The 16,912-nt window shown below is 36.3% G+C and overlaps 1 protein-coding gene across 1 annotated transcript; it reads left to right on the forward strand.

The window, feature by feature from the left end:
* Nucleotides 1–11,778: 11,778 nt before the first annotated feature.
* On the forward strand, nt 11,779–14,242 carry LOC120629969 (protein ANTAGONIST OF LIKE HETEROCHROMATIN PROTEIN 1-like). Its single transcript, XM_039899065.1, has 2 exons — nt 11,779–12,244; nt 13,306–14,242. The coding sequence occupies exons 1-2, from the start codon at nt 11,937–11,939 to the stop codon at nt 14,207–14,209; spliced, it is 1,212 nt and encodes a 403-aa protein (XP_039754999.1). The 5' UTR covers nt 11,779–11,936; the 3' UTR covers nt 14,210–14,242.
* Nucleotides 14,243–16,912: the final 2,670 nt, after the last annotated feature.

Below are 16,912 nucleotides of genomic sequence, written 5' to 3' on the forward strand. Positions count from 1 at the left end.
CTTGAGTATCTGCAAGTTTTGTGTGAAGTCGGTGTTAATTTAGGTCAATAAACCTGTTCTTGTTTTATTTTTCCAAGATTATAAAAAAGAAATTGAATGATTTCTATGTTGTTTTTAATTATTGTCTGTTCTTATCCGGACTGGCTTCTGGTCTTTCAATTTAATAATAATAATAAAAAAAGAATTAATTAGACCAATTAGACCACTTAATGCCTATATGCTAGTAGTATAACCCACGATAGCTATGGAATGGGTAAGATAAATGGCAATTAGCAATACGCAGTGCCAAATATATTCCAATTGTTAAAATCAAATAACCTAACGTACCTGAATTCGACAAACCAATTTATTTTGTTTTAGCTGAATCCTACAATCGATTAATAATGCAGTTCTGAATACATTTGTACTCATAATACTTCATCCGTATTATTATTGTCATAGTAACTTTATTTCCCCTGGTTAAGAAGTTTACCTGCAACTTTATCAGCAGGATGCTAGATAATTTTCAATATAAAGGCTTGGTTTTTTAAAGCCTACGAAAACAATTCTAGGATGTATAAAAAGTACCCTGTGTCTGTTTATATTAGACCTTATTAAATAATAAATATAATTTAATTTTTGGAACACGATGTTAAAAAAATTATATTTTTTTTATTTATTTATTTATTTATTTATATTTATCTATACTTAAATACTTATCAAAAACACTTATTCTTCAACACAGAGAGATAAGGGATAAAATATAAGGGAATAAGTAAGTAATTAGACTATTTATTTGGAAATTTTAAGTACTACAAAGGTTGTACGCGAAACGGCAACCGCTACAAGGTAGCCCACAATTTTGTGTATTTAGACCTTCGGATATTTGATCGTTTTGAATTAATAATTCAAATACCTAATTAATACAAACTATATCTAGAATTTTTCTTCTTAAAGGTTTTCACGTTGTATTTCTCGAATTCAAGCAACTATTTACTTAATATTATATAACTAGACGATTGATAAACAGATCGTGTTTTAATATCCGGAACAAAACTATTAGAGGAAGAATTATTCAAGCAATTACGCTTCTACATTTCAAGGAGCCATCTACTATTAAGTAAAAAGGCCACGCCACCCGTTTAGTGCATGAGTCGAGGCGCGGCGGCAAACCGTGGAACTTTGAGGAAAGTCTTCAGACGCAGCGTTTCCCGAACTTTGTTTTTTATGGCCCAATTTTTTTTTCTTCCCCTCGTGTGACTCTGTGAGTTGCCTACTATATCTTTCTATTTTTACAAAGTGTTTGGTGGATTTGTGAAATGCACCTTCATTGCACATAGCACGAAATAGATAAGATAACAACTTAATACCTAACAATTGTTGTGTTCCGCAACTAGCGTGCTATTTACTAGACAAGTGAAGCTATCTACTATGTTTTAAATATTAGATGTTAACTCACCCGAATGTATTTTGGTAAGTAATAGGGTAAGTCCTCTTTACGATACATCATTTAGGTGCCGACTTTATAGTTTGACAAAAAAGACTCGGTTAAGCGACTCAAAGTTTGGGAAACACTGTTGTTAAAGAATTTCCTGAGTACGAGCTATTAAGACGCATCCGCAAAGCATTCCTGGGCTATTATAAACGCCCATATGAGTTCTTAGTTGCTTACACTTTTTACTTTGTTGCTTAGTATTGGTACAAAGAGTAACTTATTAATAGGAAGTTAGAGTTTACAACCGCGCCTGAAAATATAATGAGTAGATATTAACTTGCGTAAAACACAAAATGTTTCTGCATCATTATTTTTGCTAGCCTCAGATAGGTGGTGCAAAAGCAGGCGTATGTTGCGATTCAGTATGTCTACTCTGAGAGTGAAATGAAGCAACTTCTAAGTCAAACATGTGATCATGTGCTATACGGAGAGACCTCGGTTACCTTTCTAAACTACGACCTGCGATTGGAAGTGTGTTATTGGAAGCTTGGAGTGAACGACTAATTTAAAAACGCGGGACCGTGTCAGCCAATGTTCCAGCCAAAGTAAGGAACTCGCGATGCAGCTACCGTGTGTATATTACACGAACCATTGAGAGTCAATTTGGCCCTCTTAATAACTCAAAATCTATTAAACATAAACACGTGAACTTTGGTATATTTATTGAAACTGAAAAGATTAACTGACTTAAATTTCAATAATACAGCTGTGTCTGTAGTTTGACTAGCCCAAAATAAAATTACTTGTATGCGAAAACCAATGAAGTCTAAAATGGAGTTTCGGTTCATCTGAAATAGTCTCTGTAAATAATTCTTTTGTTCTTTAAGAAGTTCTTTTTAATTTGCTATTAAAAAATATAACTTCTTAAAGTTGAAGTACAAAATATTGTGTTTGAATTGAAATTTTTAAAATGTGTTATGTTCTAATATCTATATATTTTAGGACTTGGCACCCGTTTGGATCTCAATTCCTTTGTCAATTAAACCGACACCCACCCATATTCTTCATACGGCACTTGGCTTTTAATTTTTACATAAATTATGTTTTTATGGGATTAAAGTCTCGCAAGAGTCATCCGCTCTATTAAATTTCAAATCCGCGAGCCCTAGCACGCAACCTTCGCTATGAATACAGAGGAATGAATTTAATTTTCTAGAAAAAACGGATAAAACCAGTTCTTAAGCACTATGCGTTTGATATTATTATACCTAGCTGTTGTCCACTTTCTTCGTCCACATTTGTTCGGGTTTTTTAAAAACCCGGTGTGAACCGTTTCGTTTTCCTTCCAAGTAAACCTATATCAATTAGATGAATGTGTTGTGGCGAATAAAGATTAACACAAAAATATTATGATCAGAAATCAGAAGATCAGTAAACCGGAGTAACCGAATATGTAAATTGGAGGCCCAAGGTGCTAGAGTTGCGACCCACACCGGAAAACGCAGTGTGATACCAACGTTACGCTTTCTCCCAATAGGTGAATATACGATATCAAAAGAGCTGGGAGTCACTGGTCACAAGATATTAGGCATAAAGCTAGTTAAAAGGACGCTTAGTAACATGGCTACTTTTGGTCCTAGAATAACATAAAAATCTCAGGGGTGGTTTACAGGAACATTCGTATTATTGCAAAATCATCTATAATTCATCTATATATATAAAAGACAAAGTGTGTGGGGTATCTTCCGTAAAGGCTCCGAAACGTCTGGGCCGATTTTAATGAAACTTTCAGAGAATCTCCGGATTGACCTAGCAAGTAATCCTGTAAAGTTTGGTGACGATCGGAGCACTCCTATTTTTGAACTGTCAAACTGTCAAATACAGCTTTTATTTACTATCATATTCCATTGTTGGGTGTAAATGGGTGTAGATAATGATCTTCACCCGCTCGAGAAGAGAATAGAAGAGAATGAATACGGAGAGAAATAAATGATTTAATATATTATGAGACTTAAATTAAAAATTTGATGATGTAAGTTAATTGTTTAAATAAAAAAAAGCAAAATCTAGCCCGGCGAAGCGAGCTGGGTACGCTAGTGTCTATTAAAACAACCAAACGTCAAGATTTTGACATGGATATAGTTGAAAGGATGGAGAGTAACATATTTTTTTTATTGGAATCAGGTACGTATTTGTTGATCTCTCTGGCACAGCGGTGAGTGCTGTGGTTGCAAGTTTGAGGTCCCGGGTTCAGTTCCCGGTAGAGGAGATTTGGGAGTTATTATTTCTGAATTTTTTCTGGTCTGCTCTAGTGAGAGGCTTCAAGAGGCACAAGGCGTGCAGCTAGGCGTTACCGTTATACCTTTCCGGCATGATGTCGCGTAAAAACCGATTAGGAGTGTAACTGCTATACTCTCGAACAGGTTAGCCCGCTACCATCTCGTCTACCGCTATCATCGCTTACCACCAGGTGAGATCCAAGGGCTGAATTGTAATGTAAATGCTAAAAAAAAACGTAAATGCTGGTAGAATCTCGGTGTGCAGTTATTGCAATATAAAAAAATCATAGTGAACTAAAACTGAATGATCATAGTATCCAGATTACAAAGAACGCCCCCGTAAAACGTTATGTATGAACCTACCTATGTTTCAGCCCCTAAAACTTGCACTCTAAATTTTGTACATTTTGTACAGTTGTTTGCTTAAATGGAACAAAGCATAATAAGTAAGCAGTTGCTTATTTGCCAGTTTTCGAGTTAATTCGCAGATAATGTTCAGAAGAGTAACGAGCGCGCAATGTTTAACATTTGCGAAGTTAAATTAAATTTTGCATGCGATTCAAATATAATAAGCTGACACAAAGGCTACTATTAACTTTGCCGTTCTGATTACACGCAAGGGGGGCACGGCTACCTGAACTTAGTCAATAGTCGTGGACCGACGCAAGCGTTTGTAACCACCATTGGTACTTAAAGTAAATAAAGAAATGTTAGCCCTAATAGCGGGTCCAAACAGCAAATACATACGCTGTGCCAAATCTTACGTGTGTGTTAGTTTTGGCAGTAGACTTTTTATGACAGAACTTGTCCAGAAAAGTGAACCATCGTGCTTATTTCTGCCTGAATAATGTAAAAGGGCGCGGTTGCCGGTATTTTTATCGTAGACACAGGACGGCATTCTTTAGGACACGTATTCCTTGCATGGCCTCCAAATTGTTGCTCCGGTTATAGGCGATGGTTTTCCACGTACCAATAGGTCATCTCAGAATGTAGTCCTTTAAGAACATTATGGATTATGCAGGTTTCATCACCAAATGCCTGAAAAAAAAAACAATAAAAATTGCGTACCGGGGATCGATATGGTCACCCTGAAAGGCCGAAGCTTTAAGCTCTGAGCTCTCACTATTTTGTAATATAAACGCTATCAATATCCTTACTAATATTATTAATTATTATTATTAATTATTATTATTTGTTGCTGTTTGCTACTTAAGTTTGTTACACCAGTGCACTGATCTTGATGGAATTAGTTTGACTTTGACTTGAATGCTATGCATTGAACATGAATGTTTTTTAGGGTCTGGGTATTTATCTGCATAATATAAGAATTTATATGTATTACTTATAAAATTACTCATCAGTCATCTTAGAACCCATAACAGAAGCTAGGCTTACTTTGGGTTAGAAGGCGAAATGTGTATTGTCGTAGTATATTTATATTTATTTTTATAATATTATGACAAACGCTGATTAGTTTTGGTTATGAGAAAAGAATTTTAATCTATATTGTTTTTTTTCGACTATGTAGTGAAACGCTCCTTTTCTTTTCCTAAAAGTCCTTGCCAGTTAAATTCTGAGTCTTTGTTAGTACAGATTTTCAATTTATTTTATCTATAAAGATTACCAACGCCTCGTAACTTAGGCCTGTAATGCGGAGGTTCTAAACCCATTTTACATTTGAGTCACGTAAGTAATAAAGGAAGTTCTAAAATCACCCAGAAAGTTTAGACTTGTGTTTAACTGAATACCAATAGGCAATATGTTAGAAGAATAAAGGCTAGCAAGAATAGTATTCAACCGCTTTAATTACTAAGGTATTACTCAACTCTTTGTAGACCTGAGCAACTCTTTGTAGAGCTGCGCAATTTCATGTTTTTAGGTTATATTCACGCAAATTTCCTAGCAAGGAGATGTTGTTTTACTGCGATATTTTTTACTGATTTTCAAAATTAAGTGACCCTTTGTAGAGTTCCGGCCCAGCTCTACGTTGCATCTGACTGAATGCCAATGTTGTAGAGAATTTGCTAACAAGCAAAGTGTGTTACCGTAGTATTACAAGCTACACATCGTACCTAGGTATTTAGGTGTAACCATATCCATATATACTTTGAAAATACACACATCGCCATCTAGCCCCAAAGTAAGCGTAGCTTGTGTTATGGGTCCTAAGATAGCTGATGAATATTTTTATGAATATAATACACATAAATACTTATAATATACATATAAATACCCAGACACTGAAAAACAATCATGTTCATCACACAAACATTTTCCAGTTGTGGGAATCGAACCCAAGAAAGCAGGGTCGCTGCCCAATGCGCCGGTCGGCCGTCAATTCATAATGGAGCTAAGTAGCGTTGCGATTTATTGAATTCCTATTTCTACAGGGAAGATGCTGGTCAAAGAAGCTCTATAGTGATATTGTTTTTTTTTATTTATTTGTAATCATTATTTGTACACCACTCAGAATAACGAGAAAAAAAAGAACAAACAATAAACAGGATACAAAAGGCGGACTTATCGCTAAAAAGCGATCTCTTATCGCCAGGCAACCTTAGGATTAGGAAAACTAAAAAGAAAAACGAATAGGTGGGTTACACTATTTAGTACATAAATACGAATGTCTACATACTAATACATAAACCAGACTACACAAATACTATCGATAAATATAAAAAACAAATATACTAATACATATTTTAACATATATACCATAAATACTTAAATATGAGTTTGAATAGATAAATAAATAATAATAGTCGTCTTTACTGAGCGAGAAAATCAGCCCTAACAGCATTTTTAAATATGTTCAGTGACTTCGTAGCTTTGCCAGTGAACAAATGCTTATAAAACTTCGTTTTGTGGAATGGCATGCTCAAAGTCAGCATACGACACGATCTAAGTTCGGACTGCACTCCAAGAATTTTAAACTTCTCCTTAAGATAGTTTATAAAAGCTGGTAAGGTTTTTTTTAACCTTTATCCAAGATAGCCCGTTAGGTGGACACTCTAGTGATGATGAAGCCTAAAGCGATAGCAGGCTAAGCTGTTAGGGAGTATGGCAGTTATACCCCTAAACGGTTTCTACGCGACACTGTACCGTAACGTTAAATCGCTTAGCGTCTCTTTGTCGGTATGGTGGTAACTTGCCATGGCCGAAGCCGCCCACCAGCAGAACAAATTCAGAAATTATATATTGCCCTTGCCGGGAATCGAATCCGGGACTTCCAACATAAAACCATAGCGCCTGATCTACGCTAGGGAAATCGTCAAAATTATTTTATTACTAAGCTCTGAGGAGAGAAGCCTTTGCGTGACAGAGTAAGAAACATCCCTCCACCCATCCATACAAACTTGGGTTCTAAGTTGGGCAGCGTTGGTTTCCTTCACATACATGAAAACACATTAAAGCAAGCAACACACACTTTGGCAACATGCCAATGTGTGAGTTGCTTGCAAATCGACGCGACGCCGTATTAAGGCAAATCTAATATTTGAATGCCTCGAAACACGTTAGTTTAGGTGCAAAGTTGTATCGATTAAGTTCGCTGCAATGTTTACTCAATAAGTATGCTTAAATTATCTGGGAACACATTAACAACCTGCTACCCTAATCCCCGCAACTTATGGATGTGGATGTTGAATTTTTGTGACTAAGACGAATCTATTGACACTTTTTCAGAAGCAGCCAAATAATATGCCTCAGTGAAATATAAAGTCAAAGTCAAATAGTCAAAGTCAAATAGTCAAAGTCAAATAGTCAAAGTCAAATAATCAAAGTCAAATAGTCAAAGTCAAACAGTCAAAGTCAAATAGTCAAAGTCAAATAGTCAAAGTCAAATAGTCAAAGTCAAATAGTCAAAGTCAAATAGTCAAAGTCAAATAATCAAAGTCAAATAGTCAAAGTCAAATAGTCAAAGTCAAATAGTCAAAGTCAAATAGTCAAAGTCAAATAGTCAAGTTCAAATAGTCAAAGGCAAATAGTCAAAATCAAATAGTTAAAGCCAAATAGTCAAAGTCAAATAGTCAAAGTCAAATAGTCAAAGTCAAAAAATCAAAGTCAAATAATCAAAGTCAAAAAGTCAAAGTCAAATAGTCAAAATCAAATAGTCAAAGTAAAATAGTCAATGTCAAAAATTTCTTTATTCAAATAGGCACATAGATGGCACTTATGATGCGTTGATTACATACGAGATAGTGTACATAGTAGTGAGTAGTGATGGCGATAACTATATTCGTAAACTTAAAACTAACTTAACTTCGAGTGTTACAAACGCGCCACGCGTATAATACCAACATACTTATATCAATACGGAAATGGTCGTAATATAATAACTTTCATACTGGCTGAAGTGATGCATATATAAACCATTATATTTTAATTTCGTAGCCATAAAATATATATTAAAACTCGTGCCTATTGTCATTCCATCCAATTCATAACTATGTTGCTATTTTGTTACAATGGGGCCGCTTGTTGAATGGCCTCGCAAAAGCAATTGCCTCGACTATCGTACACCATTGCGTAGTATACAATCATTTCGATTATTATTGATTGTTAGTAAATAATGAGGAGAACTTTTCGTGACAGACCTCGTATTGGGAAGTACTAACGTTACGCTTATTTCTACTACAAAGCAGCATTGATATGTTCAGGTCTGAAGGCCGTGGTTGCCGTTGTTATTACATGTACATGAAGCTTAGCACCTACGTCTCAGGTTGACGGACTGCACTTTGAAGGATATGTTGCCCTGCGAAGTCTAACTCCGTTTATATATTTTTTTAAAATATTATTTCACTACAAGTTATCCTTTGACTGCAATCTCTTGTGGTAGCAATCGATGATGCAGTCTAAGATGGTAGCGAGCTAATCTGTTAGGGAGTATTGTAGTCATACCCCTTATCAGTTTCCACGCGACATCGCATCGGAACGCTAAATCGCTGAGCGGCACGTCTTTGTCGGTAGGGTGGCAACTAGCCACGGCTAAAGCCTTCCACTAGACCGGACGAGAGAAAATTCAGAAATTATAAATTCCCAAATTTCCCCTGCTGGGAATCGAACCCCGGACCTCCAACTTCACAGCGCTCACTGTTGCACCAAGGAGGTCGTCAAAATTAAAAAGGTGATGATTTTCCACTTACCATCAGGTGAGACATATGCTTGGTACATCAACTAAAAAAAAAAAAAAAAAATTAAGGCCTGATACTCGATATAGGCCTCAGGCTGATAAAGCCATGGGGCTTTATCAGTTGGGCATAAGTCTCTCATAGTAAACAGGGTTTTTAGCCACGCGTCTCCAATACGTATAGGTAAACTTTGACGATTGTTATCATATATAAGTTATAATTGGGACACAAGGCTCTCCGAGCTAAAGGGGGTTAAAAACGCTAATTACCTAACTCCGGGCTCCTACTGAAATTTGTTTAACAAAAAATCCAATTTTTTACTTCACTCTGTACTCGAAGTTCGAACTAAGGATGTGTGAAATGTGATCTTTTGTCAAACATTTTTACCTTTTTACATTTTTATAACATAGATACACTTATAGTAAAAGGCCTTAATCATAGGATTTTAAAATGATGACTGAATTATTTATTGATTGATCCTCATATCAAGCTCTTAACATTAATTATATCCATAGAAAATATATGAAGCGGTGATAGCCCACCTAGGTGGGTAGGAGCTCGACCTCACTTCCGGGGGGCCGAGTTCGAATCTCAGCACGCACCTCTTCTAAATTATGTGCGTTTTAAGTAATTAAATTATCACTTGCTTCTACGGTGAAGGAAAAAATCGCAAGGAAACCTGCATGCCTGGCCTAAACCCCTCCTCATTGTGGGAGGAGACCCGTGCCCTGTAGTGGGCCGGTGATGGATTGATTGATGATAGAAAATATTTTGTTTATTTAACTCATAAGTCTTTTAACGTAGGGCCAAAAAGCAAAAAATACGACCCATTAAATCACATTAATACTCTAACTTTGAGGTAAAGTTCACAGAAACCACGTACAGCCTATTTGTTACTACCCTGTCTAGCAAATTATCCTTACGTTACGTGAGAATTGCAAACAGATTTCGATTTTAAGTGGGTCTTAATGGATATATCTCGTAGTTTATTTGTAAGCCGTGCTAAATCGTTCTAATGTTGTTGTTTTTGAAGTACAGACCTTTTGAAAGTTTTTTTATTTATTTACCAATTATTCAAAAGCCAGGCCAAAGTCTCTGAAGTCGGTACCCCACACTGGAAAGCAGTGTTCGTAGACCCCCCACAAGGTGGATAGAGGATATAAAACGAGTCGCTGCACGGCTGACTCATTATTCCACGTTGAAAGGACAAAATGTTTATCTTCTGCCACCGTTTTATCCACTCTCCACTGCTACTGTACTTTGGCAGGTAGACAAAAATATATTATCCCTCAGTAGTGGAATTAATCGGGGGATAGGCTAGCCTCTGTCTATTATGCTAGCCGTGAATACAAGCGGCACAGAACCGCAGCGTCTGGAAATCCATACTATGGACCCATTGCCTGGAAGTGAACGTCATGTGGTTGATGATGATGAATCCAAAAGCGTTATATACAATTATTTTTCGGTGTAAAGTAATTTTAAATAAGTACAAATATAGATCTATTAGAAAGAGATGGCTGAAAACGGTAAGTATAAAGAGAGTTAAATACTTGTTCTACTTGTATCCTTGGCTCTGAAGTAAAAAACGTATGGGACACCGCGATAGATTGCCTTATCCGTTGACATAAGGGCTGGCTCAATTATTGTGCAGAGGATCAATCAGCCTGGCTTGAACAGCCCGGCGGGGAAATGCAGACAGCATTTTTTGCACCACTTCACGCAGTAATTCACTGAAATAAATCACTTTAAATTTATAGGTAATGTGACAATAACATTTAGTTATAAATGTTATTGTCACATTACTTATAAATTTAAAGTAAGTGATTTATTTCATACTGATTACCTTTTATACCTTCCTTCCTTCCTACCTTTGTTTTTGAGCGACAAGAAAAATATAAGCGTAAAGATAAGGAATACATTTGATATTCACGATGTGCGACACTGTAAATGTAAGTTTTGTTATTTTATTAATGTAGCCAGTGGAAAGTATATTTATTTAAATACTCATGATTATATAATCATACATAGCTTTTGTACAAGATTTGATCGCTCGCAATCGAGAAGTCGTTTTCGAGTATGGAAACACTTGAACATCGGACAAAATGGATCTTATTTGCGTTATGCTAAAGTGTTAACGTTATGTTAAAAAAAAACGTTTAATGACAAGGTTGCTTGGAAGCATCCGGCTTCGCTTTCATCTTTCACAAGATAGAAAAATGTAAAATGTAAATAGTTGATGTTGAAAAAGAGCAACTGCTGAGTTTCTTGCCGGCTTCTTCTCGGTAGAATCTGCCTTCCGAACCGGTGGTAGAGTCACTACAAACAGACAGACTTGACGTTTTAAAAGTGCTTATATTAGGCCTACTTAAAATAAATGAATTTTGAATTTGAATCCTAATAAAAACCGATGCACTAGTTTAAAAAAAACAACCATTCGCATACACTCTTGTGGGTTATATGCATCTGTGGTTGACGAGATATTCATTTTATTATATGGTCTGATAGTGTGCAATTCGAATAGCTTACCAAACTACCCGTATTTATCGTATACCCTATGCCAAATATTTCTTATATAAGCCGTAAAAATATGTTACTATATTCAAGCTTGCTAAGTCCGTATCCTTTCTAGTTTTGGTGGAAAGCAGAATGAATAATCGATATTAACGCATACAATTCTTAAACCAATAATACTCCAATCATCGGAATAGAGCTGCCAGATGTAAGCGATAAATTTTGATTCGCAAATCTCTAAAATAACCGCGTCTTTCTTAAAGATTTTAAAGCGACGGTAAAAAAAACACGTATTTATTTGTTCGTTTTGAGTTAAATATAAAAGTGAATACTTTACTTACACAAGTTCACTTTACACGTTACAGAATCCGATTAATGCATGTATCACAACAATCCAACTAACATTATACTTTCGAAAGTGAGTTTGTTTGTTATTATAAGGCATCTTTTCCATTACACGGTTGTTCAAACGTACGGTGTGTAAGCCGTACGGTTGAAAAAACGTGCTAGCTTGTACATGATACGGCAAAATCACCGCGCGAGACATTGGTAAGTACTGGCTAGTAGCGCTTTTTACTCGGGCTGTGTAGGACGTGCTGCGTCATGAATTTTCTTACGAAAAAAAAGATTATAGTTGCTTATTACATATATAGGAAAAAGAAAATAGAAAAAAAAAGGGAAGTAAGGTTTTGGATACATCCGATTTTAGAAAAAAGGGAGGAATATGGCGCGTTTCATACACTTGTCAAGAATCAATTGAGAGAAGATGAAGACAAGTTTTACAATTATTTTAGAATGCAGAAAACTACATTCGACAACTTGCTCCAAAAATTATCCCAGGAACTAAAACATCAAGATACTTTTATGCGAGAGAGTATATCGCCCGCAGAAAGATTGGCTGTAACTCTGAGGTAAGTAGGTACAAAATTAAATGACATATTTTAGTTTAAAATTGTTTATTGCACACAAACAAAATTATTACATGTAATTGAATTTTAATAATTATTAATTTAAGAACAAGTAAATCAAAAAATACACTACGCTGAAAATGCTACTCAAGTGCGGTACTAAAATCGAATTCGTCTTCAATAGAAACTTGAGAATCTGCCGAGATACTTTCCGCATTTACACTATGTACAGATAATTGTGATTCGGGTCGGTAGTGGATTGGCTCTAAACCAGAACCGTGTCCAAAATCATGAGAAGACGTCTGTGGACGACTTATTCCATAGCTCGATCTAGCAGCTGTAGAATATCCATATGTTGACGATTGCGCATTTGAGGATGCTGTACCACTTAAATATCCTTGATGGCCTTGATCCCATTGGTTTCTTGATGTAGGTATATACTGAGTACACTGTCTTTGTTGAATATTTTTAATTATTGAAATTACTTGAAACTGAAAGTCTATCATATTTTCATCACTGAACTTGTCAACTGTATCAGCGATTCCCATAAAAAAGTTCATACTACGGCTTTTCTTTTTCTCATCTCGTTCTGCTGAATCCATAAACTTCATAAACCTAATGTCAACTTCACTTAGTTCATTTTTTCTTTTTTTTTTAGCCCTTTGCGTCTCACTCCGTTCAGTGTATCCCGAGCTTGATTGATTCGGGACTGCACTATCAAAATTTTCATTACTGAGGCTAGAATCATGAACATGTTCAGTCATGTTAGAATCGGTCTTGCGATGCTCAACATTTTTTTTTAGGAACATCATTTCATCATAGAACATATATTTTCTTATTTTTTTTGCTGAAGAACCAGACTTATATTCATTAATTTTTTTGTCATATTTTATCCAGCTATCTTTCATATTGGTCCACTTCTTCATCACCATTTGCCCTGAAAATAAATAAATAATAATTATTAAATTCGAAATTTATGAAAACCCCCGACCTAAACTGAATCGACCCCGACCTAAAATGGGGTTTTAGTATTTGAACCTGAACCGTTTTGTTTTATATTTCAGGTATCTAGCAACAGGAGATACCTTTACTGACCTATACTACAGCTATAGAATTGGAATAAAAACCATAAGTTGCATCGTACGTGAAGTATGCCACTACATTTGGTTAGAACTGTATAAAGAATATATGAAAATGCCATCTAAAGAAGACTGGCTACACATTGCAAGCAAATTTCAAGAATCTTCCAACTTCCCGCTGTGCTTAGGAGCGGTCGATGGAAAACACATCAGACTTATTAAGCCAATTGATAGTGGCTCGATGTTTTTAAATTACAAACATTTTTTTTCTATAGTTTTGATGGCAGTAGTAGATAGCGATTACAACTTTATATTTGTTGACGTTGGCGCCTACGGAAAGGAGTGTGATTCCAGTGTGTTTAAAGAGACCCCATTTTGGAAAAATTTAACAAACAACGGATTAAATCTACCCGATGCAACACGTTTGCCTGGAATTGACTACGATTTGCCATATGTGTTCGTTGCGGACGAAGCCTTTGCTTTGCATTATCACTTGCTTCGTCCATTTGGTGGTCATCAGCTTGATCAATTAAAACGTACATTTAACTACAGACTCACAAGAGCGCGAAGATTTGTTGAATGTGCGTTTGGCATTTTATCCAATAAATGGCGAATTTTTCACCGGCCAATGAATGTGTCCATCGATTTGGCAGTTGATATTGTGAAAACATGTTGTGTTTTGCAAAATTTTATACATAAGCAGGAAAACTTTCAGTTTCACAATGCGAGTGAAAATGAGTCCACCCTTGATTCAGAATCGGAACTAATCCAGTTACCTATCACGAATGCAGTTCGCGGAAGTTTGGCGGCTAATGAAGTTCGCAACAGATTTGCACAATATTTTGTATCTAACGAAGGTCGCCTCTCCTATCAAAACAACTATGCATAAGTAAAAAGTTAATAATTAAATATCTGTAACTTACCAAACTTGTTTTTCTCATCACCACTTAAATCTTCAAATGTGGGCTGGAAATGAATAAATATTTCTTTCCAGGAATCATATTTAAGCCGCTTATTTTTATAATCGTCGATGGTCTTATCCCATATTACAGGCCTTTCTTGAATCAACGTAATTAATAATTCTTGATTTATGTTCATTTTATAATAAAATCGCGAAACAGCGTATATAAGCGGTCACGAATCCGTGCGTACGTCCGGCACCGTCGACACACCCCGATAGACTGCCATACAACACTGGTGAAAATCACGCCGTGCGTAGACGCGGCGCGCCGAGGGGCAGTCACGGCGCACGCGGCCGCGGCGCCGTGCCTTGGCGCCACCGTGCATGTCGACAAGCTCATATAGTGATCCATACCACACTGACGACCGTGCCTACACGCGGCGAATTAACCGTAGATTTTCACGGCGAGAAACCGTGTAATGGAAAAGAGGCCTTACTTTTAGTCTTAGAATAACGTCCCATTACCATGGGTGGTAAAATTTACCGTGGGTGTCCCACAACGGCAGCTAGCTTTACGTGGCATGTTCGTGTGTGTCTATCTCTTAGCTGTATAAACTACTAACTCTTTTTAGGACGCTTGAATAAACATTGCTTAGTGTCTTTTGAAAAAAATTATCAAAACGTCCTTAAAAAAATGCACTTTTCTGTAGTAATGTCGGCATGTTACTCCTCTTGGCAAAGTTAACATCTAAAGGCAAATGTCACGAACTTATATGGTAACAGGGAATATCTACTTGATAAAATTATGAATAATTACCGTTTATAGTATATTTATTATATATAAAACAAAAGTGAATAATTTCCTATCGCTTGGTAACGCTAACTTGAAAAAGACTATCGATTTCATCTGTCTTTTTTTAAAGTTTCAGGGGAAAAATAAGAAAATTGTGCAGAGTATTACAAAATTTAAGAAAACTTAACGGCTATGCTTTTGCTTCAAAGAGTAACACCCTACAGACGAATCCTACATTTAATTTATTTGTAGGATTCGTTTTTACGCCTGTTTGTCACCCAATATGGAGCGATTTGGATTAAATTTTGTGTGCATATTTCAATGGGTTCCTGTTTAATAACACAAATGTGGTCCGGTAGGTGACGCTGCTTTTACGGGTTGTACGACGTCTGCCGAGATTGCTAGTATAATATTTTAATTCCTACCCTTATTAATTCATACCATAAATAAATGTAAATGACATGGAAATTCATTATAGAAAGTGACATGTTTTTAAGGTGCTTTCATATCATCATCATAATCATCATTTCAACCAACTGACGTCCACTGCTGGACATAGGTCTTTTGTAGAGAGTTCCACAATCCACGCTCCGCTGGGCCGCTTGCCTCCAGCGGCTCCCAGCGACTCGCCTGATGTCATCTGTCCACCTCGTCGGGGGCCGACCAACACTGCGTTTACAAGTGTGGGGTCGCCATTCCACCTTAAGACCCCAACGTCTATCGGTTCTCCGAGCTATGTGCCCCACCCATTGCCACTTCAGCTTCGCGACTCGCTGGGCTATGTTGGTAACTCTAGTTCTTATAAGGATCTCCTCATTTCTGATTTGATCACGTAGAGATACTCCTAGCATAGGTCTCTCCATCGCCCGCTGAGTGACTCAGAGCCTTCTTATGAGGCTCATAATGAGGCTTATGAGGCTTTTCGGATCCGTAAGTCATCACTGGCAACACGCACTGTTCAAAAACTTTAGTCTTCAGGCACTGAGGGCTTTCATATAACAACTGAAATATACTTAATGGGTATTATGAAATAATCATTTCTTTGAATCCAATGTAAGTGATACTCATAACTTTGTATGTAGAATCAAAAGGAGTTCATTATTTTAATACCAAGTTTCGAGCGACCTCACGTAGCTCATCTCAATTTGACATAAGATAAGTATCAAGGCAATTGCTGAGAGCTTCACTTCACACGCACAACCCATCCGTAAGAGAAATCTTCAAGCTCGTTTATTCGAATAGTAATTGGATCTGAAACACATGAGACATTTGATATTACAGGCAATACGATCGTTGATAGCGTGTAGGCAGTTGTAGGAATACTTGATCAAATCAAATATTTATTTTAAAGCGATGGCAAAGTTGTTCCCGTTATCGCAAGCAAGCGTGTAGTTTATTTTTATCTAAAGAGTAAAAAAAATAAATGTAAGGGTTGGTAAAATTGTTGCAGACGTTCAGATGTGGCAGATCTATGTACCCATATGCCATTAGATTAAGTAATAATACAAACACTTCAGTGACTTTAAAATAAGTCTTAAGGAAACGAAAGTAATTTTATTTTTTGTTACTTTCTCATGTCATTTCCATCTACCCACTTTTTTCTAGTCTCACTTTGCCAAAGGTGAGACTAGAAAAAAATGCATTTGTTGTGAAAATGTTCAATAAAGTACAAAAAATCGTCTTTATTTGTAAGAGAATGCACCAACGTCATTATTTGACGTTTCTTGAATTCAATAACTTACTCTACACGCTCATGTGTTATTACGGTGGACCCTGCTTGACACACTACTGAACTATAAGACCTCTGTAAGTAATCTTTAAACCTATATTTAATTACTTATTTGGTAGAGGATACATCGATTACTGAGGTCCAAATTTTACCCTAAGTAAGTAATGTT

Source organism: Pararge aegeria, chromosome 15 (genome assembly GCF_905163445.1).
Source record: "Pararge aegeria chromosome 15, ilParAegt1.1, whole genome shotgun sequence".
NCBI classification, from domain to species: domain Eukaryota; kingdom Metazoa; phylum Arthropoda; class Insecta; order Lepidoptera; family Nymphalidae; genus Pararge; species Pararge aegeria.